We start from the raw sequence: 25,568 nt of genomic DNA on the forward strand, positions 1-25,568 counted from the left end.
AAATTAACAATGGATAAAGTGATAGGTGATTGATCATGGATTTTAGAAATACCACTGCAATCAAATTTATTTATTGAGCTAACACTGACTATGCGGTGCAGAGAAAAAGGGGAGAAATGTAATGAAAAATATTTGGGTAATTTCATAATTTTTTATTAATACAAGACTTGTGCGTGTACTCTTGGTAAGAATGGCGTAGTTCCTATATCTCATTTCAAATTTGCTTAGCACAAATATATTTTTCATCAGCACACCTCGCAGGAGGGAAAGAAAAATGTCACATTTAGAGTGACCTGTACAAGAATGTTGCTCATGGTTTCTTTTAAAACAGACCAAAAACAAAGACCCTCTTCAAATTGCAAACAATCTAGAGATGGTAAGACAGCACAACACACATATGGAATTCCAACATCCATTAACAGTTCCTTATGACGTTTTTTTGTATATTTCCAGTCATGTAATAAAGTGAAATAAAGAACAGTACTGGATGGAAGGAGGCTTGATCACAAGGGACAAGTGGTCAACTTGCCCAGATAGTTAGAGAAAGGCATAGTCAGAGTATGTATTCAGAGCACTTCAGGTACACAGTATTCTGTCCACAGGGAAATGTTAAAAAACAAAAAAAAAAGATCACAAGTGTTATATCTTTTTCATTTTTAAGTAACACACTATAAGATTTTCCCCCAGATCAAAACTGATATGACAAAAGATTTCTTTAACAAAACAAATAAAACTCAAACATTCTTCGAAGATTCAAACTTCAGTTAGACTCGTCCCCATCCATAGATTCCGATTCACAATCAGAGAAATCTTCAGATGGAGTGCTTGTACCTGGGCGAGAGGGTAAATCAGACAGAGAGCCAACACTGGACTGACGAGATAATACAGACTTCATACTACTTTGAGTATTTTCTATATCAACATATTCAGATCCAGGTCCCGAAGATGAAGAAGATGCTTCTTGCAAGTCACTAAAAGGCAAAAAATATTTAATTTAAGCTAAACATTCATCCCAGTTTCAATAGTATTTTACAGGTATTTAGCGGGCTGTAAATAGATCTAACTAATTTATTGCATTACTAATTTATTGAAAAGCTTCCAACATTAAATTGTGACTAAATAAACTTACAAACAGTATTTACATTAATACTGGTTTGACAATTTCCTTGCGACAACCAGAAGCAGAATAATACCTCATATTTACCCATGTATAGGTCATTTTTCTATTTTTTTTTTTTATTAGTTGGAAAAGTAAAGTATTGAAATTTTTTTTAACTAAATATGATACCACAAATCCAGTGTCTGAAATTGGGAGTTTAGATTTATCAAATCGAATCTCAATGTTTAGAAGGCCGAGACTTGACAACAATGCTATTGCTCTCTTTTGTTTTGCTTAAGTTACAATTATGCAATATTCTTTCAGAGAGGAGTTCCCATGAGGGACTCTTATGCATAGCTATGATGCTTAATTTTTCCATCTAATCATTTAAAATTTATTCACGTGACACAGTCGTCGAATAAATATTTATTTCCGAACGAGCTTTGTACTCCAGAATTTTGCCGCTGCGTAAATTCACCCTGTTATCTACTAATTTATTGATGTTGCCAGGGAAAGGAGACCCATTCCCGTCCATCAACAATTAGCATTATATCACTTTCATCACAAGTTGATTGAATTAAAAAAACAAAGTCACATTTAATTGACATAGGGAGAAAAATCTTTAATTGCATACACATCATCATATGGCTTTAGAGCTGAAAGCATTTATACTACTTCTAACATAATTGCTGTTACATACATAATACAATATCAAATTGCGATAAACTTAGTCTGACTAAAATATAGATGTCAAAGACCCCAAAAACTAGAAATAGTAATAATATTTAAAATACAAATGTTATTAAGTACACAATTCATAGAGTATTAAACTGAGTATAACAGAGGAACAATTAAAGAGAAAGCTATCTGAATGCATCATCAAGCAATTTAAAAACATAAAAAAGAAACAGATTATTTAAATCTTTCTGGCAGGAAATATGACAAATTATTATAAATAAAAGAAAGAAACTTTATCCAAATTGCAAAAAACAGGTAAATATGCAAAATATTCACTAAAAAAAATCTTACCAGTAGGAGTAATTTGCAGAATCATTCAAATATACACTTTCGATTTTAACACCATTTCCATCACTAACCATACCTGGGGGTAAATCGCTTTTTCCCTGAGACATCACTACAATGAAAACAGAATAATTAAAATTTACAGACAATACCAGTTAAGAAAGACTAATGAAAAACCAAAAGGGGTATGGCATGATTTAAATCACTTGATTTCTTTTAAAAATAAATTTTGACAGGGACAATTGTGACACTAAGTTAAAAACATTGAAAATTTTTTAAGCAAAAATTTGATAACAAGATATCAATATTATACTACTTGATTTTTTTAAAAACTATAATTTAATTCCCCACCAAATCACGTTATTGGATTTTTAGATAGCATGAATATGAATCCCACGGCGTGATTTTTAGATTGCTTGAATACGATTCATAACGTGTTAACTTTTAAATCAGGTAAATAGAAAAATCAATGTTTGAAATTTTAATCATGATAATAGCGGATTAAGGCGTGGCTTCAAATATAAAAAATTATGAAACTCAGACAAAATACATGTATATCAAATTGGCAGTAGAATCACAAGCAGGAAAATGCCTCATTTACAGGATTTAGCAAAAGTTTCATAATTTTCATTGTGGTTAAAATGTTGCTAAATTAATAGTTTTGAATCGTGGAAGTATGTGAGGCAATGTTGTTGAGATATGTAAAATTCAGGAAAAAAAATCATACGCCCTGCTCCTAGTTTCTACACTTGGAAGGATGATACAAAAAAACTTACATAAATGAATTTGAACAAAAATATGTTATTAAACTTTCAAAAAGTAATGTAGTAAATTTTATGCCTCATAGCTTCGAATTAAAAAAAAAAAAAACTTTAGTTACTTACATGAGATATATGGCTGTAAAGCTTTAGGAACTAAACCTTTAGCTTTGCTGACTTGCTCAGGAGTGCTTATGCCTTTATCTAAGCCACAATCTAAGCCCATTTTTTTCATAACTTCTGAATCATCACTAATTTGGAATATGTCACTAAAGCAAAACTTGTATTCTTTCCTGAGAGATAGAAAATAAAAATTGTATAAGAATCATTTACATCGATTAAAAACTAAAGTAGCATATATTTTTCTTTTGTCAATGAATATATATAAAATTTTAACTTAATTAAAAAATAAGTGTACATGAAAATCAAAAGAGAAAACAGAGACAAAAAATGATAACTAAGTAAACATTGCAAAAAAAAAAAAAAAAAGAAAATTGTTTTGAATTTGGTAGAAATTGGAATTAAAAATAATAGAGCAGTCTTTTCAAAATTTTGTCAAACGTTTTGTGCACGCATGCATAGATATACAAAATCCTATCAGAAATTGGAAGTCTAATAAGGAAGAAATTTTAAGTATCACATAACAAATTACATAAAAATTTATATACACAAAGGGACTTTGAGTAACAAGTATAAATAATAATCAAAACCTTGAAAAAAAATATTTAAGACTTTACTAGAGATAAAAACTCATTTGGTGGAATTATTTAAATAATTTTTTAGTTAAATATATTAAATTTCAGGCATAAACATCACTTATACCAGGGGGAAATGCAATTAAGAACAATTTTGTACACACAAAATTATTCTAGAGAGATGTACTTTTTATTTTTAAACTATGATTATCCTATTTAAGTGTAATTCCTAATTGCTCCTTATTAACTTTTAAGAAAATATTTTCAAGAATATCCTTTTCAAATGTATACAATCGAGAATTTTACTTTCATTCATAGAAATCATACAAGTCATATAAATGTTGTTGAATGATTGAGATTGATCAAATATTAAAAAAGCTGTAATTTTTTCATGAACATTTAAATAGATACACTCTTTGACTAAGCGAAATGTTAACACATTTTCCCGAAGCATTATACACTATTCCACAAGAGTGCTGTTAAAAAAAAATTTCACATTTGGTACTGATATCCTACATGTATAACTATTTTATATGCACAGGGCAATTGACAGTAAAATTCAATTAAATGCAGAAACAGATTTAGAATAATATCTATCATAAGATGACAGTTTAAAAAAGCAGCACAGATTATACTATATTCTTCATTAAAAAAATAAATAAATAAAAATCTATATTTAACACAAAAATACATATTATTCATTATTACTAATTTAAGCTTTTAAATTTTGTTAGTGAGACTAAAAATATAATAAAAAAGTTTGTTTTCCCTTTTGATTCTAAGTTAGTTATATTATTCAGGACTGTGGATTTGGAGTAATACACACAGAACATTCAGTTTCATTTAAATTAGTATTCTCACTCTTATTGTCTTTCAAATTAGTCTGTACATCATCAATCACTTTCTTGTTCTTTAACCAAATTAGGAAAATTTCACTTTTTTTTCACTATGCTTAGCTTATCATTAAATTTATACTTTTTCAGCCTTTGAAAATAGTCTAAAAAATTTCAGTTTCTTCCATTCGAGCGATTTTACCACAAACTTTTCATTACTTCATTTAAAAAATCAAGACACCCTGAAATTGTTAAATTGTCCTCATTGGCAAAGCATACAAATTTAATGGAAATAATTTATAAGGCACATTAGAAGTGACGAAAGAAATAAAATTCCTTACTTATCACTAGATATGCTACAATCAATCACTGTATCTTTATGTGTATTTAATAAAATAAACGGTAAATGGATTTTATTCGTTGATGGTGGGCCTTTCATTTGCTGTCGAACTCCTTTATTTCTAGAAGTTAAATTTCTTAAGCTGATTTGCTATAAATAAATAAACAGAAAAAAATTAAAAGAAAAGAAAACACAGAATAAGTTACATAATATTAAAAATTACAGTACAAGCTTACTTGAACAATTAAATCTTGTAGATGCTGAGTTTTTTGTCTGATTTTTTCAATTCTTTTTAATTTCTCTTTCTGCAATTAAAAATGTTTCATTACACTTTTTGAAAATACAATTAATTGGGCATTCGATTAAAAATAGCAGTTGAATTTTACTTCTAAATTTTGGTATTCCTGAGCAGAATTAGTAGGAAGTCCTAGCCATTTAATTTCTTTCTTTTCCTTTGATATAATATTCATTGCCATTAGAACATTTAATGCATCATAAACTCTGCGTCGAATGTTCTTCTGATCGTAAGCCTGAAAGAAGTTTTACAAAATTAGGATCAAGATCTTAGTTTTGTAACATATATCAAAGCATTTATTTTAACATTCATTCTAGGTGGTTAAGTGGTATTCACTGTATGTTGCAAAACAAAGAATTATAATAACAATAAAGAATAATAATGTTACAAAAGTACAGCCAATAATGAGTAATGTCAGACATTTGGTGAAAGCTTCAGGTAAACTTCTTAATTTCTTTAAACAAGGTGCATAGCCAAATTATTCAACAAAAAATAAGAACCTTTTAAGCACTCAAAAAATATTTTTAAGCACTTAATCATGAAATTTTGAATCATGTAAAACAAATGGCGTTTTCATACGCTACGGACTGAAAAATACGTCAAAATAGATAGGGGGTGAATTAATTGTGAAAACGTTGAATAGAACAATGTGAACTGTGTCTTTTTACAGAATTCGAAGGGAAAATCAACATAGTAAAGGAAGAATTTTATTTTGAAAAAGGATAAATTAAGTACTCTTTAAAAACACCCAATGAAAAAAGCACCTTTAAGGGCTTTTAAAAAACGAAAATAAGCAGCTTTAAGCACTTTTTAAAAATGTTACGGACCCTGTTTAAACATATTTCACAAAAAGTAAATAATGTAGGGGTTAAGAAACATAAGTACAGAGATGACAAGTTTCTTACCCAAAGGAAAAAACTGTAGGGAATTAATAGGTTTCTTCAAACACAAGTGGAAAAAAAATGGTAACTTTTTTAAAATTATTTCATTATTGTTGTCTAATTTTAAAAAAAAAAAAAAAAAATGCTACATTAGTATCATTAGAGAGCTAAGATGCATTTAAATTTGATTTTGGGGTATCTTTCATGGCCTTTTCACAGAATTCAAATTTGTAAAACAGGTCCCTAAAATTGGCCCTGTCACAAAATTAAGACAGGATGGAGAAAAAAAAATAATGGTACTCTAGTAGCACCTTTTATTTTCATAAGTTTAATTTTTAGTGTCAGATTTTATCCCTCTAAAAAATTTTTTTTGTTGCAAATATTAAAATTCTAACTTGCCTCATTATTAATTTTTGGTATGGTCTACATGAAAAATTTTTTTTTTGAAAAGGCTATCACAAAAAATATGAGTTTCTGTTTACTATTCTGTTAAATTACTGCAAATTATTTGTTTTTAAATACTTAAAGTTGATGTTTAGAAATAAATATTAAGGCATAATCAAGAAATTTTCCGAAAAATATTAATATTATTTTTACAAAAATTAGACCCTGAAAATTAAATTTGGATGAACCTTTCCGTGCTTTGATATCATGGAATTAAATGTTTAGCTGAAGGTGATCCCCTTTGAAGAAATATTATATTAAGCTGGCATAATTTAATTAAAAAAACTAAGTAAAAATTACTAAATTTGTTTTGAAATAGTTAGAGAGATTCTAGTTTCCTTATTCAATTTTTATAAATGCTTTAAAATTTGTTAAAGCATGATAAAAATTAGTTTATAAATGCTTTTACCTGGTCTGTCGCACAAAGATGACGGTGCGGATCGGAAAACTCTGCTACCAATTCATCAGCAACTTCATTATACGAAGTTGTTCCTTTTTTTCTCACTTTTTCACAAACTTTCATGGAAAAGTGACGAAGACCTTTACCTCCCTTTTCTCCTTTTTTACAACGTTTACTGAAAAATATTAGTTTAAATTAAATATAACAAAAAAACATAATTAAGATCATGATTACATCCATGTACAAAGTAAAGTAGCAGTAGATAAATATTTTTAAGCAATTACATTTAACTTAAGAATACAGCAAACTGATATAGATAATTAAAAAATTTCAAGTGCACTTATTGTCAGATGTAAGATACAACTCCTGGTAAAGCCGCACATTTTAAAAATAACATATTATGAAGAAAAAAAAAAAGAAGATTAGATAAGTAATTCTTGATTATAAGACAAAATGTACACAGTTTTAGATCAATAAAAGAATTAATTTGCATAATCAAGAATTAATTAGATAAGTAATTCTTGATTATAAGACAAAATGTACACAGTTTTAGATTAATAAAAGAATTAATTTGCATATTTTTTTTATCACTGATCAATAACTGAAAAAAAATTATGCAATTAATAAATATGATTGAAAGAAGTCAGAAACAAGACTAAACTTTAACAACAAAGACTGAACATCTTGTTGGAATATTACTTTTACCTTAATTAAGAAAAAAAAATTACACTGAAAAGATTAAATTCTAAATGTATGAAAAAATTTAATAAACAATTTTTAAAAAAAAGATGTCTGAAAGGATTTAGTTATTTTTAAAAAATTAATATAAAGAATACAAAAAGTTGGAATTAATATGCAGTTTCTAAAAAAAAAAAAAAAAAAAAAAAAAAAAAAATATGTAGAGCTTAATGGCATTATGTGGTATTCAATGGAGGTAGAAGTGGCTTATTACAATGCAAAGAATTTTAGTTGAGAAACACAGATGCTGGTGAAACAATGATAGATATTGGTGAACAGTCTCTTCACTATGTATTAAGTAATTAAAGACGTAGCACTGCTTATACATGACAATCTGTCAAACAGAGAACCAACACTATGCTTTTGCAAATGATTTAAAGAGTTGTTTTCTCAATCTTTTAATTTTTTTTATATCTTCGAAACTTTAGTTGCTCAGCTTTTCCAAACTTCTACAAAGTAACAAAACTTAACATAATACTCTAGATAATTTCAAATGACATTGCCTAGATGCTTTACAGGCGGAAAGTATTGCCTTGTATTTTTGAATATCCTAAATATTGCAAAAAGAGATTGATCCATGATTTTAAGATAAATAGGAAAAGATCTTAAAACCATGGGCATCAATAGATGGAGATATGGTTGTTGGGGCGACTCTAGCCTGTACTAGACTGTCATGTTGATGGAAGAATATTAAAAGCAGCTTATGCATTGAAATCTTCTGATTATTCTGCATTCAGAGCTTGATGCAAAATCATCTTTGGGCACAATATTTTTCACTAATTTAATGTTTCTTTTAAGTCAGGAGTAAAGAATATTATGAAACCTTTCATGGTATTCTTCTGTGAAATCATGAGGACGTTTCCCAGACCATGCCATGGGATGTTCTGGAGCAGGTAGCAGTTGTTGTGGGGTGCGGGTGCTATTTATAACGCTTGCAACAACTCGTTGAGGGGTACTTAAAATCTGTAAATTAAAATGAGTAAATAAGGAAACTATTAAAAGGTAATAAGTTAAAGGAATAGAAAGCAAATTTGAGCTTAGCAATAAAATAATTCCTTACAACAATGTTCAAGTTAGCTAAAATTTATTACTAACAGAGAGGTGATTCAAAACTTAGAATTCATTTTATAGATTTAATTAACTCTTTAAATTTGTCATATTTTTAACATTCTCAAAAAAATAAAAAATAAATGGGAAAAACCACAGATTTCAATAAAATTTTACGATTGGAATAGTGATAGTTAAGTAATGTTGTATCTCACTTAAATTCAGAAAAAAGTGGTAAGAAATTTCTTATGAAAATAGTTTGTTATAACAGAAGATAGACCAAGGTTGGCAAGTTTCTGTCAAGATGGTTAAAACCACTGGTAGAAACCGGTTAAAACTGGCATGGCAGGAACTCTTTTCTGCCACATTTGTGGCAGAAACTGGCAGAAATTCAGAAAATGACATACAAGTTAAGTACTGAGATTGACATACAATGGATAATTCATAGAAAAAACATTTAAATGTTAAACAAAATGGCCAGTGAAATTGCTGTTTACATTTATGAATCAGTGAATCTAACCAATTATATTACTTCTTACATACAGCAAAGATTAAAACTGTTACTGTTATAATAATTGGATTGTTGCCATGCAAATTCTGTCTTGAAAAGGAAAAAAAAAAACTATTTGAAAGTAGCTCTACTCAGTTCTATTAGGAGTTAAATGATAATAATTACTGAATTTCAAAGTTTAATATAATAAACTAAAATTTATATTTATTATTACATTACTTTATTTTTTAATTAATATAAATATTTGATATACTGCACTGCACTCTTTATATTTAATGTAAACAAAATAATATATATTTACAAACAATGAATTAAAAAGTTTGCTACAGTTACATTCTTTAGTTTACTTAAACAAAATATTATTAAGCAATTACTAGAACTAATATACAAGTTTTTTTAGTTTCTGCCAGTTTTTACCGGTTATAAACAGTTTCTGCCGGCAAAAAGCCAACCCTCATATAGACAGATACTTTAAACTTAAAACGAAACATGATTATTTTACAAATTTTTCTCTGTTCCAGTTAAATTGCAGCCCTGAAGTTCATCAACAAATTTTCTCGACATTTGACAGAGATTTAGCTTAGCTACATTCAGGCTTTCTTAACTAGATAATTAATATTTACCTTACTATCTAGCAAAATAAGATTAAGATCAGCAAAACTTATATTTTGAAGAATATTATGTTCTTATTTATAAAACCGATATATACAATATCAATAAAAATGTTAGAATAACACTTAGTATCAAATTAAATATTTTATCAATACATTCCAATATGGTAGAATACATTAGTAACGCTAGAGATCTGCATGCATTTAGTAATCTATTTTGTAAATACAACACAACTAATTAATGAAATATTACAGTCAATTTTTTTAAAGCTATTTTTCTATCTAAAATTTCAGTTAACATATAGTGATAACACCAACTATTAGGAAATATTAAGTAATATTTAGAATTTCGATAAGATGGGATAGTAAAATAAAACAAAGTATTTTGAAGTCTAAATCATTTTTAGAAAGAAGTGAAAGAATAATTAGTATAACCAAAAATCAATTTACAACTTTTAATAAATAAAATTTGATTTCATACTATTGTTATATCTTTAATGCATAGATAATTTATACTCTAATTTTGAATGCACTATAATTAAAATACATAAAAAATACCACAAAAATACTAAATAATAAATACATACAAGTAGTAATTAAATATGGACTTTTAATATTCATTACTATATATTTTTTTTTTAAAGAAAGGGATGTTATTCTAAACCAACGATTTTCTAAATTATTAAACATTGTGCACCACTATTTGTAAACAAACATTTATATGAAATAAACATTTATTGCAAAGTTTCTAAACATAAATTATATTCAGGAATTATCACTTACCACAGGAGAATTAGTTAGATGCACAGGTTTTGGCAAAATTGACGGTTCTACTTTGTAAGGTGACATAGTAATTGTAGCAGGAGTACTAGCAACAGGCAATGTTATTATTTGTGCTATAAAGATCAAATATGCACAATTAGAAAATTTTAATATAAACAGATAAATATAATATGAAAATATAACTCGTTATTCTTATATTGATCACTTTATTTTAAAATTTTTATTATAAAATAAGTTATAAACTTACTTTTATAATAAACTAAAAAATTTTTATAAGAAAAATGTAAAATATGTATAAGTGAGGAATTTATAATTGTCATTCTTTTGTTCACATTTATGACTCTATTTACTGTTTTATTTTAACTCTTTCTTATGAGCCAATGAAACAGTTTAATATGAGTTATTTTTTTTTAAATAGATATAATAGCTGCAATACTTAATAAAAGTCATTTCCTTAAAACTTTGATATCTTTAGATAAAAAAATGAAAGATCTACAATTTATTTCCTTTAATCAACTAGAGCACATAAGTTAATTAAAAATATTTATAAGCAAATGTAAAAATCTTTATATTTATTAAACTAATATCTATAATTTACAGTTTTAATAATACATAGGCCTATAACAGGTCTAGATATTTTGATACTACAAATAACATTCATTCATAATGTTAATTTTTTACTGGTATTACAATCAAAATATGTATATCTCTAATTGACAGCTATTCTAAACACTATCAACACAATTAAAATAATTTAAACTTACATGAAAATATGTATGTACATATTTTGATGTTAAGTTTAAATGATTCAATTCAAAATTGTAATTGATATCTTCAATTAATGTTGTCATTTATCATGCTGAAAAATATTTATTTGTATTACTAATCAAAGAATATATAAAAAATAAGCTGTTGCTAAAATATTACAGTTATTCAAACTTAATCATTATGTTTAGTAACATTTAAGAAGCATAATGTCTAATTAGTTAGTTTACTAAAAACAAACTGTAAACAAATTTAACGCACACAGAATATCAAATCGGTTTTCTTTTATTTTTAGCGGACGCTTTCCTTAAATGTTTTCTTTTAACCTACATGTACGTAATGAAGTATGGATTAACAGGTATTATCTTTATAGTACTCACACATATTGTTTACAAACGTTAACACCACTATTTTACAGAACGATCTTTCATATCACTAGAAAATGTCGAAAAGTACTGAATACATTTAGCTGACAGGTGGAAAAAATTAGGATAGTGTTTATTTTGTACAATAAATTACGACGCTCAGAAACTTTCCATCTTCTGTTTACTGTCACTATTACAATGAGAGTGAAGTGGGAAGCTATGCATTTTTAGAAGATATATTTAGGTTAAGCCTAGTGTTCACAAAGGTTTTATGAAAACCCAGTCTAACTGGCGTGTATTTTTTTATATTTGGCATCATTTATAATGCATAATTATTCTAATGTTTCATATTATTAGGCGAAAATAAAACTAACACCGCGGTCACGTAGGTATAAAAATACAAACAAGTAGTTCGATAATCCAATCGCCCCTTCCTTCGAGGTGCATGGTATCGTCCACATTTTCCCTTTTTCACGTGTTCACATCCCAGAATGCAATGGTTTCGTTTCGCGCGCAAAAAGGGGGATACGTTTTGGCGCGAAAATAATTCTTCCAGGATGTTGTAGTTATCATATTTTGCTACTAAGTTTAAAGCATATTTTACTAAGTTTAAAGCAAAATTAAATTATGAAACATTGTTTGCGAGATCTTGGGAAATGATTGAAAACCTTTATTCTAATGAAAATTATTTATAAGGGTGGAAAAATAGTATTCTATTTAATTTTATATAATAAACAGAGGTTTAATAATTAGTTATAAGGATGGAAAAATAGTATTCTATTTAATTTTATATAATAAACAGAGGTTTAATAATTAGTAACTTATATTTTGGAGGATTCTCTTGAATAAAATGAATCTTTAAAATATCGACGTAATAAGAGAGAAATTTAATTATTACTTTATGAAAGCCTTTAAATAATAATCAGTTACAGCTAATATGAAACTTGAAAATTTAGTTACTGCAGGGATCTGAGGGAGCTACATTAAAAATGTGCAAAGGTGTGAAAGACATAATTATAATAAATAATAATAAAAAAAAATGTTCTATTGATACATTTAACTGCTTAATTTCTTAAAACGTAATCTTAATTTTCAGTAGATACAGAAAAAGCTACAATAGTTGGAATAAAATAGGAAAAGTTAATTATAATGAACTGATATTTTACAAATTGTAAATTCCATTCTATACTTTTCATAAGGACTTAATTTTTGAACATTTAATGAACTTGAAATTATATCATATGGAGGATTTGTACTTTTAGGTAGGAAAATCCTCCCATTACTAACCCCTACGAATACAGATGAGAAAACTCGGTTTTCTTTCATTAAAAAATATAGATATTTTATAGTTATATTGTAAACAAAATTTTGCGTTAAAATTTAATATCTATTTATAAGTAATAAAATATAAGATTATATATTTATTAAAATCTATTCTCTAATTTTGGTCTTTTCTAAGCGCTTGAGTAAGCTTAGCAAGATTTGCAAAGGAAAATTTGATGGTTAAAAAAATATTTTTTTCCCACTATCTTTCAAGAAAATGTTCATAATGTATTGAGTTAATCATGTGTTAGGTTAAATCAGTTTCATTTAAAATTTGTTTAGTTTACATGCTTTCTTTAAATTATGATTTTTAATTTTAAACTTTTGGTTAGATATGTTACAGAAAGGATGCAAGTACCTTTCTTTAAATCGGAAAGATGGCTGTCCGATAATTAAAAATACCAGATATAAGGAAAAGTTGAGGGAGAAATTTTTGTTCAAATTATGCATTAAAACCTATCTTACTGAATCAAAAGGTTGCCCTTAGATATGCACTAACTCTTAATTAAGTGAAGGAATTGGAACTGAAATGTATTTTTTCTAAATAAACCTATTTTGATTCTTGGCTAACAAAATGGAGGATGGGGTACGGGTAAGAAAGTGGTCGAAAATATTGTCGGCATAATTTAATCAGTAAGTGATTGAATTCTTTTCAAATTTTGCCACATCTCTGGAACTTTATATGCAAATAGAAATTTTTTGCACAAAATTATAAATTTCATTCATCCAAAGATAAAACTTTTTCTTCTAATTTGGTTTAATAGTATTTGATATAGTTTTGAACTGTAAGGTATATAAATTTCTATATCATTTTAAGCTATGCAATTTTAAATGATAAAATACTAATTTAACGAAATAGAACGAACAGTATTTGAGAAATAAATATTTAAAAATGCGATTTTTTTTTTTTTTTAAAAATACTATACAATATATTAACTATTCAATTGACTTCGCTCAAATGTTGTATACCTTACAGGGAAATTTTTTTTATTATTGGATTTATCAATATACATTATAAAAATAATCCCCCCCACATTAATAAATTATATATATTTTGAATTTTTATTAAATATTAGGACTTAAAATAAAAAATTTTTAAACCGGCTTTTTTTTTTTTTTTTTAAGCAGATTAGACACAATGAGGAGTACTGAAAGAGATTTCTTTAATATTTAAAAAAACAAAACATGTCAAAAAATGACTAATGATAACCGTATTTTGGTTAAGACAGATTATTCATTAGGCATTTGTTTAGGAGTTGCTAGTAAGGTTATTGCATAGATATGTAAGTTGTTTTTAAATTATACAGGTGTACAATTTTTTTGTTTAAGATTTTTTTTTTGTTTAATGCCGGGAGCTTGGGTTTATTCCCCACTGGCCTCAGAAATTTCTGTTTAAGATTTTTTAACGGATCTTGGATTTTTAACGTCGTTGATTTCAAATCTGCTATTGGTTTCCCAGTCCCAATTAGTTTCTTTTTAAAAAAATAAGATTTTTAATCCATTTTACCCAAGCTGGGAAATTTCTTTATACGTCTCGGGGGGCACTTCCCTGTTTCCTTGTGTGCTTTTGAACAGGTAATAATAGGGAAGTGCCTCTAGCAGTGTAATAGACAAGATCAAATATTTGTATAAATGAGACAAACAATTTGTTCCCTATTGTTATTTATGGATAGCATTTTTATTAACCATGATAAGGATCTTCAATAATTGTCAAATAAGGAGATGATCTTTCTCAGAATTTTAGACAAAACAAGTTTTTCTAATAATTCTTTTTAGCATTCTTAATGCTCTGATATCATTAATGTAGTTTTTTTGTTATTAATATGAACCACTCTTGAAAAGTAAAAATTATCACGAGAGTTACCAGGAACAGTGGTTAGATTGCCAGTTTCGTGAAACAATTTAGGTAGTGGGCATTTGTTTGGTTGCTATTATAGCCTGTTTATTGTTCCCACAATCAGGGGTGCAGAATATTCTCAGAACATAACCCATAAGTTTTTTTTTGTTTGAACGTTCCCTCAAAATTATGGTGCTGTATTTTTAGTTATAATATGTTTACTTCAAATATTTATATAATATTGTTATGGCTTTTAATAATTTTTCTTATAAAAAAAAAAAATGATAGTACACAATTGTCGAATTAACTAACATATGTGTTATCAATAGAAATTAAGATATATTGAATTAGTAATTTATAAACTAAATTTAAGGTCCCACTCACAAATTTAAAGAATTCAAACTATAAATAAACAAATTCTTATTTGAAGTCAGTGTTAGATCTGATCTTTCTACACAATATTCTATTTCTTTCTGGTTAGTAAGTTTATTTGACATAAAGAATTAGAAAATATTAAAATAAGCTTTAATAGCGAACATTTCATTTGTCAAAATACATTTTAAATTTTGCAACAAGATTTTACAATAGTCAGAAAGTTAAGTCTAATTTATTTTGACTATAAAAGAATTCACAGAAACATTCTCTAGTTGTTTAAAAAAAATGTTTATCATCCATAAATGAAAAATGACAACCTCTTTTCTTTATGGTCTTCTATCAATAATTTTAGAAGTTTTATACAATTTAAAAAAAAAAAAACTGCTACATGATTCTAACTTTATTTGTTTTATTGTTAGACAGGTTGTCTGCCACTAAACCATTGTGATGTTATTGGAATGAAGATTTAATAGTATAAAAAGTATACTTGAATTTTCAAATGCTTTTCGAGATTGGCTGGCTAATGCACCCTGTTATAAAGGAGTGAATACCCTTTAGGCGAGTTTCATATCAAAATGATTTCTTAAGGCATTCCTTTTCCTTGTAAGTGAAAACTAATTTTAGCACAACCTTACTGCCAAACCAAGACACTAGCTTAATTAAAAAGAAACAAACTAGCCAGTTACTATAGCACATATGCTAAATTTTACAAACTCTTCGTAAGATTCTATTTTTATATTTGAATTGGTAGCAATATTTGTGTTTTTTCTATTATTGAATTTATAAATTAAATAATTTTTTCAACTATTATACATAAGTTTAACTTCTATACAAGTGCATGATAATCATTCAATGAGGAGGGTAAGGTTCTCACAAAATAGATATTTCTGCTGTCGTTTGACTTCCATTTCAATACCAGAGATAGATAGAAACAGAAGATATGTTACAACAACCACAATCATCTGGTTTTTATCTTATAATTTAATGAGAGAGTGGTATTTTCAAACAGCTGATAAAAGGCAATTTATGCTACTAAAAATTAAGAAATTTAACTTATTGCCATCAAATATGTAGGAAAAAAATATATACCACACACACTCAAAGATATAGAAAGCTTTAATTAAATTTATGACTTTCCTTATCACTCACAATGATCAATTTTCATGTGTTCAACAGCAACTTGAAAATCAAACATAGATCTAAAAATTATTGCAGGTCAAAGAGTTGCACTTACACCAAACACGTGGTTTTTGGAAATTTTTGACAATACCTTAACAGTTGGATTAAACAGAACTAAGCATAAAATATAGGCAATCACCATTTCATTTTCTTATAATAAAATAAATTTTTGTTTTCAGATAGTTAAATCAACTTATTTATGCAGAGTTCAGAATTAAGCTGGCTGTATACAATATACTAGGTACTAGATAGTCTTGAAACAACTCATATTAAAAGATTTTTCTCTGGTAATTTGGATTTTTTTGAATAACAGATCTTTGATATTATCTAAAGTTCATACAAAATATTTTCCCTAGAAGAAATTTGAGAATGTAAATTTAAAATGATTTCTTCCAGGCCTTCGTATAATTACACAAAATGTTAGTTTCTTTTTTTTCTTTCCATTATAGTTTTCCCACAAAATGTTTTAATACCATGACATCAATGTAACATGACTTTTTATTTTGCAACACAAACAAGGTTGGTTTAGTTCTGATTGTTACTGTTGTCTGAAGCTCTTCAAAACTTTCTTTATTTATTAATATGCGACAAAGCTAACACACAAAGACTACATATTAATAATTGTGGCAATAAAAATTGTTATTAACTTACCTTTGAGAAAACTAAATTATTTCTTGACTTCACTATCAAATTAGATTCAGCCCAATAACAACTGAGACCAAGTAAACGTCTGATATTTTTTAACAAATGGATATAAACTATGTTTTGATTTATTATTTCACTCCAACTTCAACTAACATTAATTCTTCTAATATGTGTTGTTCATTTTCATATTTGGTATGAAAAAGTATCTTAATTTTTTTATCTGATTATTTATGTAAAACAATAAATAAATAAAAAAAATACAAAAATAAATTAAAAAAAATAAGAAATAGAAAATTTGTTAAAATATCTTTTGTGTTGAATTTAAGACAATCTAATTTTAATGAACATCTGTCTGCATTACAGAAATTTATAATTTCTTAGTCACTCACTAATAGCTGTATGATGAAAAATTATAGTTTGTAAAATACAGTAAATAATTAATTATAAAAAAATGCTGGCATATGTTCAATGACAGTAGAAATAATGCTGGAGAGATTTTTTCTACTAAACAAATTACTGTTCAGGTCTGCTTGTTATTTTTTCTTTCCAATTTTTGTTTTTATTGTATTTTAAATAATCTATTTGCTGAATATTTCCTGAAAATGTTTCAACTTTTCACTCCTAAAAACTGAAGTTCTGAGTTAACTAGAATTCACTTTATAATTTGCTAGTACACAATAGGTAGCAACTCTAAATCTAAAAAATAATAATAATTTAACTTAAGTCTCCTTCTTTCTAATATCATTTAAGTGTTTTTCAAGTGCCCCATTAAAAATATTTCATTTATGAACAATGCATTTATGTATTTCAGCAATATAAAAAAAGACGAAAAAATGAGAATATTTTAGATTTAAAAATGATATCAATTTTTATATATATATATATATATATATATATATATATATATATATATATATATATAAATAAATAAAAAAAAAGGACACAAACGACGTTACATTTAGATGAAAGTTTTAACAAAAATTCTGTTTTGAAAAACCTCAAAAATTGCTTTCATGTATTGTTATAAACATTAAATACTTTCTTATATATGCAACAGATCTGGAAAAAAAAAATTCATAAAACCCTGTTATTACAGTTAAGATTTAAATAATTTAAAAGAATTTTTTGTTGTTGGTATTCTAAAGTTGTTAGGGTACATACATGCTCTTTATGTGTGTGTAGACAATCATGTGCTAACCTAAGATGAAATCTTTGTAAATGTAATGTTCTCTAGAAAGGAAACATTCTCTCCCCCCCCCCCTCATGATTCCTAAAATAAAAATGGCAAAGTGATAATTCTTTTCCCCACTGATGTAAAATTTCAGTTTAAATGGTTGTGTTAAAAATTGCAATAAAAATAGGTAATCATACAGCTGTTAATATTTGACATTCACTACTTTTTTAAAATATGTATTTTTAATTACTATTTTAACAAAAATTATTTGTACTGAATTTCAAAATTAATAATTAAGTTAAATAACTAGATGTCCAGATTTTACAGAATATTTTTCTAATTTAATTCTAATTTTTTACAGTAATTGTTACTTTTCTATAAAATTTAATTTATTATATATATTAATTAATCCAACATCATAAATTGAAATTAAAGTATTTATTTTTTGAAAACATGAAACTCTAATAAATAAAATTGTGAGCATAAAGAGAAAATTGCTCAACATAACATAAAAATTAGAATATGAGTAGCTGGTATTGTTCTAAATTTTCGATTGTTCAAACCAGTTTCTGGCTCCTAGTCTAGGTTCACACAATAATAAATTTACACCATACACCCCAAATTTACGTTACATATATAAATTAGATTTGCTCTACTGTATAATTGAAAACATTTTGCATAAAGTTAATATTTTAGGCAAAAAAAAAAAAAAAAAACAATAATATTATCAATCTTAAATTGCAAGGGCTTCTCTAAAAATAACTGAATATTTTCAATTCATAACGGATTTTATATGATAGGTAAAAATTTATCACAGCAAAAAATTAAATATTTTCAGTGTCTTATTGAGTAGTTATTTGCAATACATTATTAGCTTATGAAAGTACTTCTAATGCGTACGTACTTTGTGAAAACTAAATGGTAAACCAGATACTGTATTGTATTTTTTTTAAATGTCTTGTTTATCAAAACTCAATCTTCAACAAATATATTACTATAATTAGTAACAATGCATCAAATGTTTAGAAAGAAATACTATTATATATAGAATTAAGAATATGAATAATTTTTATTTCCAGTGACTAAAAAGTATCTAATCTCAGAACTTTCAATAATATATACACATCCATTGCAACTTAGATCAGTTGTCTTTATTTTATCTATAGTATGTTAAAAAAATCACATCACATCCCTTTTCTGAAAGTTTTTCTGGTTCATTTGTGTTTTTGTAAAGTTAATTTACACAAAAATGCATTATGTTCAGGAAAAATTTCCTTTGAGTTACAAGGATGAAGAAAAAAAATATTAATTTTATATTTTAAGAAAGTTAGTTATGTGCATGGATATTTTTCCAGTTTAAAACTTTGTGGAAGGTTCATTTAAGTAGTGAGGAATTTAAAAAAAAAGTCCCTTTTTGAATTTAACTAAGAGTCCTTTTTTGAGGTATAGAATATTTGATAAGTATTCGCCTTTGGAGTTTGGATTTTCTTAACCCTTTATATCACCGTGTTTGCATATCTGCAACATACACAAAAAGCCTATGTCTTTGCCCCAAAATATTTTGAAGGACGATTTCGGCGATTGTCGACCATAACCAGTGCGCCAAGATGAAATTGGGCACTGGCCTAATTGGGCTAACAAAAGAATCAGATGCAAATACCCAAAATGCAAAGAATTTACACAAACTATTTGTGAGAAATGTGGTGTAGGACTTGGTTACAACAAAAGTAACAACTGTTTTAAAAATTTTCATATGAATTAAAATTTTTGAATCTTTCAATCTTAGTGCCATTTTTCACAATGTTGCAGGAATGCAACAAGCACTTTTTGTCATTTTGCATAAGGGTGCAGAAATGCAATAATCAATTTTTTTCCAATAATTTTTCTTATTTTATGTTGTAAATTTTTTTATTATTTTTTACATGCTTAGAATGATGTATTTTAATGTATGAGTAATTTTTATTAAAATCAGAGATGTTGAGATATAAAGGGTTAAGATCACCCTTGAAAGAAGCTTTATTTTCAAAATAAAATTTCTAGTCATGATTTGCTGCAGCAAAATTACTGGAAGTAAAATATTTCAGTTTATTAATGAATAAAAATCATTAAAAGATTTAATTCTTTCCTTGCTTTTTAAAGCAACACAGTTTAGAAACATTATGAGAGTTTTAGCATAGAAGCATAGTGGAAATTTCTGGGGCCATATTAAATAAAAAAGTAAGAAGCATTTCCTATTATAGATATGCGTTTTGATCATAAAATTTTTGTAAATTAATAACGATCGGAATGAAAGGCAAAACCCACCAGTTCTAACACCAAGATTTTAAAATAAGCAGTGACTGAATTGTTTCTAGTCCTAAGTGTCCTGAATTGGACACTTAGGAATGGCGATTTATGGATAGGTAAGACAGCCAAGAACAAATCCGCCCTTGCGTTCATAAGTAACTTTTAAACCATCTAGCTACAGCTTAATCACCAAAAAGACTGAAAATTAATATAGCCCTGTGACTGAAAATTTTTGTGGTTAGAGAAAGAAAGCTGCAGAAAGTTAAAAATAGATTTTGACAATTGATTTAGCAGAGACAACAAATTATTCAGATATACATTTATATTGAATAAAAAAAAGTTAACAATGGCATTGATTGTTAAGAAGTGAAGAAAATATTTATGTTTGCCTTTAAAAATTTTAATAAAATTAAATAATTGGTTTAATTAAAACTGGATTAAGAATAACTAAAACATAATTAAATTAAAGAATAATTTAAAACTAGGAAATATGTGAAGTTGATAATGGAATCACATAATGTTACTTCGGAAAACCACCTCAACGGTTAGCCTCAGAATGAATGAAAGTGAATCCTCTAAGTTTGGCTGCCCTTTTTGAACATTATAATCACTCTCCAACAATAAAATGCTTTGTTTCTAGCACTTGAGAGAAAAGCATGTTCAATCCAAAGTAAAAAAAAAAATTACTTTGTTAGGTTTATTCTTGTTTTTTTTTCTTCTTTTCTCCTTTAGGCCACTGCCTAGGGAAATTATACTGAAACTAAAACACAGATAACTAAATATTAAAATTATTTTGCAGAATTTTTTTTTCATAGAAAAGTTGGTGTTTAGATTAGTGAAGGTTAAATGCAAAGTTGATGGTTTTACAACTTTAGGAATTTAGTGAGGTCTCACTGTTTTTGAAATTTAAAAAAAGAAAAAAACACTAAACAATTCTTTGAATTATTTAACAATTGTAATGCAACACTTTAAACAATAATCAATATCATTTATAGAAACCTGCTATAGCTGCTGTTTTTTCTTCTTTCCACTTTTGAAAAAAACTTGACAATACTAAAATACAAAGTGTGTGTGTTTTTAATGAAGATATACTGGGATTAACTTGTAAGTCAATACTAAACTACAAATTTATCATGCATAGCAAAACTAATACTTTGATTAAATTAAAAAATAAAGAAAAAAGGATAATTAAAAATAATTCAAGAAAAATATTTTGGTTTACAACTTCTACAATGGATTACAGATATCTTATTCCATGGACTCCTGTTTTAATTTTGTTAGAACTTAACTCCTTCCGTACTTTCTGGGCACAAGTAAATGAAGCTATTTTTGTTTTCATTTTATTATTTAATTTTTTTGCGACATCATTTTAAATAAATAAAAAAAATTAATTTACTCACCCTCGGCTAACCGAAAAGTACTGAATCTTGTTGCAGATCATTTCTTGCTGCACACTTTAATTATATATTATTTAAATTTAAGGGTGTGTTAAAAATTGATACTGAAGAGCTTTTAATGGTTAAATTCTGATAATTAAATTTCAATATTAAATAAAAGCAATACTGATCCACATTCAGTACAGAATTTCAGTCATACTTCCCCCAAAACTGTAACTATCACAAATGCAATAATGAGACATTCAAAGTCTCATGGCTTTTTTCCCTTCTGAAATAATCAACCCTGTTTAACAGAGAATCATATTTACCTCTTAATTCTTTTGGTTGAGTAGTTAGCTTACTTCCAATTATTTCTCCATTTGGTTGTATAATACCAACCTAAAAATAAATCCAGTTTTAATATTTTTTTTACAATATAAAACATGTTTTGGAAATGAAATTAAAATTTATATGGATTACATAAAGTTAATGTTAACTTTACTGTTAACTATATAAATTCTGACAGAGATTAAAAATGAATAATACTACTACCTGATTGTGTCAGTTAGTAGTGTAAGAACATAAAGATAGAGAGGTTCGAGGGCCCCCATATTTTGGGGGGCACTCTGTTACAAATATGTTCTATTTGTGTTTCTCCAGGTACATTATCGAATAGAGATATGAGTTGACAAAAATTGAAATATGTAAAAGCAAAACTGATTTAAAAACACTTCATAATCATATGGGTTGAAGTAACAACCAGGGTACCCACTGACAGTTTAGTGCCTAGGGCTCTTGCTTTTCTAGATCAGGCTCAGTATCAACTACTATCAATATTTTTTTCCTTTCCAAAAAGAATGTTAAATCGAATAGAATGCAAAACATCTATATTTTTTGTAAAAATTACATTGAATTGTTATTTTTATCAATTTAGAAAATAAATATACATATTTTATAGAAAACCAAAATTTTTACTCAGAGATTTAAAATTAAAACTGCTTTCAAAGTCTTAAAACAAATTTTTTTTTTATTAAACTCATTAGAATCTTACATAGAGATATATTTTAATGAAACCAGCAGGTCAGTTTAATGAGACATAATACTGTATTTTCTTGTGTAAATATTCTGCATTTAATTGCTAATCAGATATTGAAGGTAGTGTACTTTATGAGAATGTGATATTGTAATATCAGAAAAAAAATCTTACTTCTTTGGCAATGCCTTCTAATCCATGCCTCTGATAATACTTGATAAGTCCAGCTTTTACAGGAGACATATTTTGACTCTTTTGCTCCATGGTTTTGTTAGGAGAACTGACAGTACAGTTTTTAACTAAATGAATAAGACAATAATGTAATATTAATTATTGTGTGCAATTAGGTAATAAAATGATAAATGCTATTTTCATCTAATAACTAAAAAATTCCTAGCACTAGTGAGTAAGTAGTATGATGTAATCAATACAAATAAAATATGCTTTTAAATAATATTTACAGTTAGATTATGACAAATATGATGAATATTACTACTATGTTCAAACAAAGATGTGCTGTTAATCCAAATGAATAATTTTCTTCTGCATCTCTGTATTTTGATGTTAATGCCAAAATTATAGCTCCAAATTTAAAATTGAAATTATAGTATGTCTCTTAAAGTGGTATTTATACTATCATATGGTTGTTCAGCTTCATTCTTATATGGTAAATGTTTAACTTTATCAATGCTAAATGTTTACAAAAATTAACAAAATATTTTATTAAATAAATTATTTTGGACTTTGTTTAGCATTTTCATCATCAAAGGTTTTAATTTTTGATGTCTATACAACATTTACAAATTATTTCCTTCATCAACTTGTTTAGAGATGTCTTAGAATAACAACTGCCTCCTTTTATACAATTAAATTAAATAACTGAGTTTAAAAGCTGGTTGTCTTAAAATGATATCCTGAGATAATTTATTTTAAAGTTTCATCAAATCAATTGAACTCAGTGTCCTGAGACCCATGTTGAGGAACAATTATTTCTAATTAATTTCAAATTTCCATTTAGTTTTGTAATAGATACACTACAAAATTAATTATATATGCTTATATAGAGAGAAATAAATTACCAATGAAAAATAAAATAAAATTGAAGTCTTATATGACATGACTAGCCCTCTTTATTTTGCTTACAAAATTATTAATTACATTCTTACCTATTCTAAACATTTATTTAAAAATTATTGATCAGCATTAATTTTAAATTAAATACTTTAGTCTAGAGAACTTGAAAAAACTTAGACAAAATTAACTCTAAAAAATATTAGTAAATGATTGTTAACAAAGCATATATCAATTTTAAAGAAAAAACAATTGGTTCAGATAAACAAGAAAAAATAAATTATAAATGAAATTAATTTTTATTTACTGATATTAATCTAATCCGAGCAAAATTTACGTTTTATAGTTAATTTATTAAACCACGTATATGTAAAGAATGAATAATTCAAAAAATAAACATAAAAAATGCAGATTTAAATCCATGTTGCAAAACTTAAATCTTATTAAACACCTCCTCAACGTATTATCATAAAAACAAGTCCATTTAAAGACTGACGATCAACAATCAAATCACTAAAGAATAATTATATAAAGCAATAATTATGAATAGCAGGTTTTTTTTTTAAAGTAATGGATATGAATGATGATTATTGTAAATATATAGACGCTATTCATTTTCACAGTTTACGAAATAATTTAAATTAATTTTGAAGGTTTATAAAACATTTTTAACACAGCTAGTTACGTTAATTTCGGGTAAACATTGCATATCCATAATTTTCATTAAATCGCTGAAAAAGTAAACATTGAAGGTTATTAAATGGATATCTTACGAGACATGTTTACGGTTTTTAAAGTCAATTGAACAGGTGCTAGTAAAATAAAACATACTAAGAAAAATATAAATTGGCATTTTATATTAAAGATTTTCATTTCTCAAATAGTAAATTTCAATGCCACTATAAACATACCTTCTAAATCCCAAAAATTCATCAAGGATGTTGAAGTTTGGGCCATATATGAGGTCGACTTACGAGAAGAGCAAAAAAAAGTAGTTACTTCGCAAAATTCTAAAACATATTTAATATGACATATTCTACGATATATAAGTAAAATTTCTCGCCTATAATAAACTGCAAATAATTCTGCAGCTAATTATAAAATACTTTTATAAATCAATCACATCAAGATGGCGACCTAACAATTGTTATTTAAAACATGTGTATTTAAAATAAATATTTAATATATCTTAAAACTTTCGTAAAATATCAATTTATTAACATATAATCTAAAAATAAACATAAAATTTAATTCGATGATTTTAACTGGAAATGAATGCTACATGTCAGAAAAGTAGTGGACTTTTTCGGTGTATAATCAAGTTCCTTGCGTTCATCCTCGCTAATTTCGATCCGAAATGAGAATCGGGCAGCTTGCGTACGATTCGCTTTCCGCAAACGAGCTTGGCGGTGGTAGCAGAACACACAATTTGATTGGTTGAATCCACTTCATGTGACATGCGTGTATTAAAAATTACCTAAACATTAGAAAGTTTTTAATAGATAACGTCTTAATTAAATGTCAAGTGTGGTAATTAATACTTAATTTCAAATTTAAAATGCTTCTGATTAGTTACTTTCACAGTGCAATCCGTTTATTGTGTTTTCCGAATTCTAAATTTGAAAGAAAAACGGAAACTCATGGAAAAAAAAACCTTTGGAAAAGTCCATTTTCTGAACAG

The 25,568-nt window shown here is 26.6% G+C and overlaps 1 protein-coding gene across 3 annotated transcripts; it reads right to left on the minus strand.

Annotated features, from left to right (window-relative positions):
* Positions 1-49: 49 nt before the first annotated feature.
* On the minus strand, positions 50-25,561 carry Dp (transcription factor Dp). Of its 3 annotated transcripts, XM_043041173.3 has the most exons (13): positions 24,799-25,502; positions 22,991-23,115; positions 22,113-22,182; positions 21,407-21,460; positions 10,459-10,571; positions 8,330-8,469; positions 6,778-6,943; positions 5,135-5,278; positions 4,985-5,053; positions 4,750-4,898; positions 3,007-3,173; positions 2,129-2,234; positions 50-971 (listed from the first exon to the last, which is right to left on the minus strand). In XM_043041173.3, exons 1-13 carry the CDS (start codon positions 24,842-24,844, stop codon positions 761-763), a joined length of 1,560 nt encoding a protein of 519 aa, XP_042897107.1. In that variant the 5' UTR covers positions 24,845-25,502; the 3' UTR covers positions 50-760. The 3 variants fall into 3 exon arrangements, with proteins under 3 accessions (XP_042897107.1, XP_015908103.1, XP_042897108.1); XM_016052617.4 differs by lacking the exon at positions 21,407-21,460 and having other exon boundaries at positions 24,799-25,561; XM_043041174.3 differs by lacking the exons at positions 21,407-21,460; positions 22,113-22,182; positions 22,991-23,115; positions 24,799-25,502 and adding an exon at positions 11,604-12,047.
* Positions 25,562-25,568: the final 7 nt, after the last annotated feature.

The sequence above is a fragment of the Parasteatoda tepidariorum genome, chromosome 2 (genome assembly GCF_982258835.1).
Source record: "Parasteatoda tepidariorum strain Cologne lab strain chromosome 2, Ptep-v5.0, whole genome shotgun sequence".
NCBI classification, from domain to species: domain Eukaryota; kingdom Metazoa; phylum Arthropoda; class Arachnida; order Araneae; family Theridiidae; genus Parasteatoda; species Parasteatoda tepidariorum.

Bases quoted from the DNA above. Each gene is read 5' to 3' on its own strand.
- Dp (XM_043041173.3), bottom strand. From the start codon at position 24,844: ATGGCCCAAACTTCAACATCCTTGATGAATTTTTGGGATTTAGAAG. The intron at 22,183-22,990 runs GTAAGATTTTTT...ATTTATTTTTAG, and splicing joins TAGAAGGCATTGCCAAAGAA to GTTGGTATTATACAACCAAA. The intron at 10,572-21,406 runs GTTTCTATAAAT...TGATCTTTATAG, and splicing joins AAAAACAGCAGCTATAGCAG to CACAAATAATAACATTGCCT.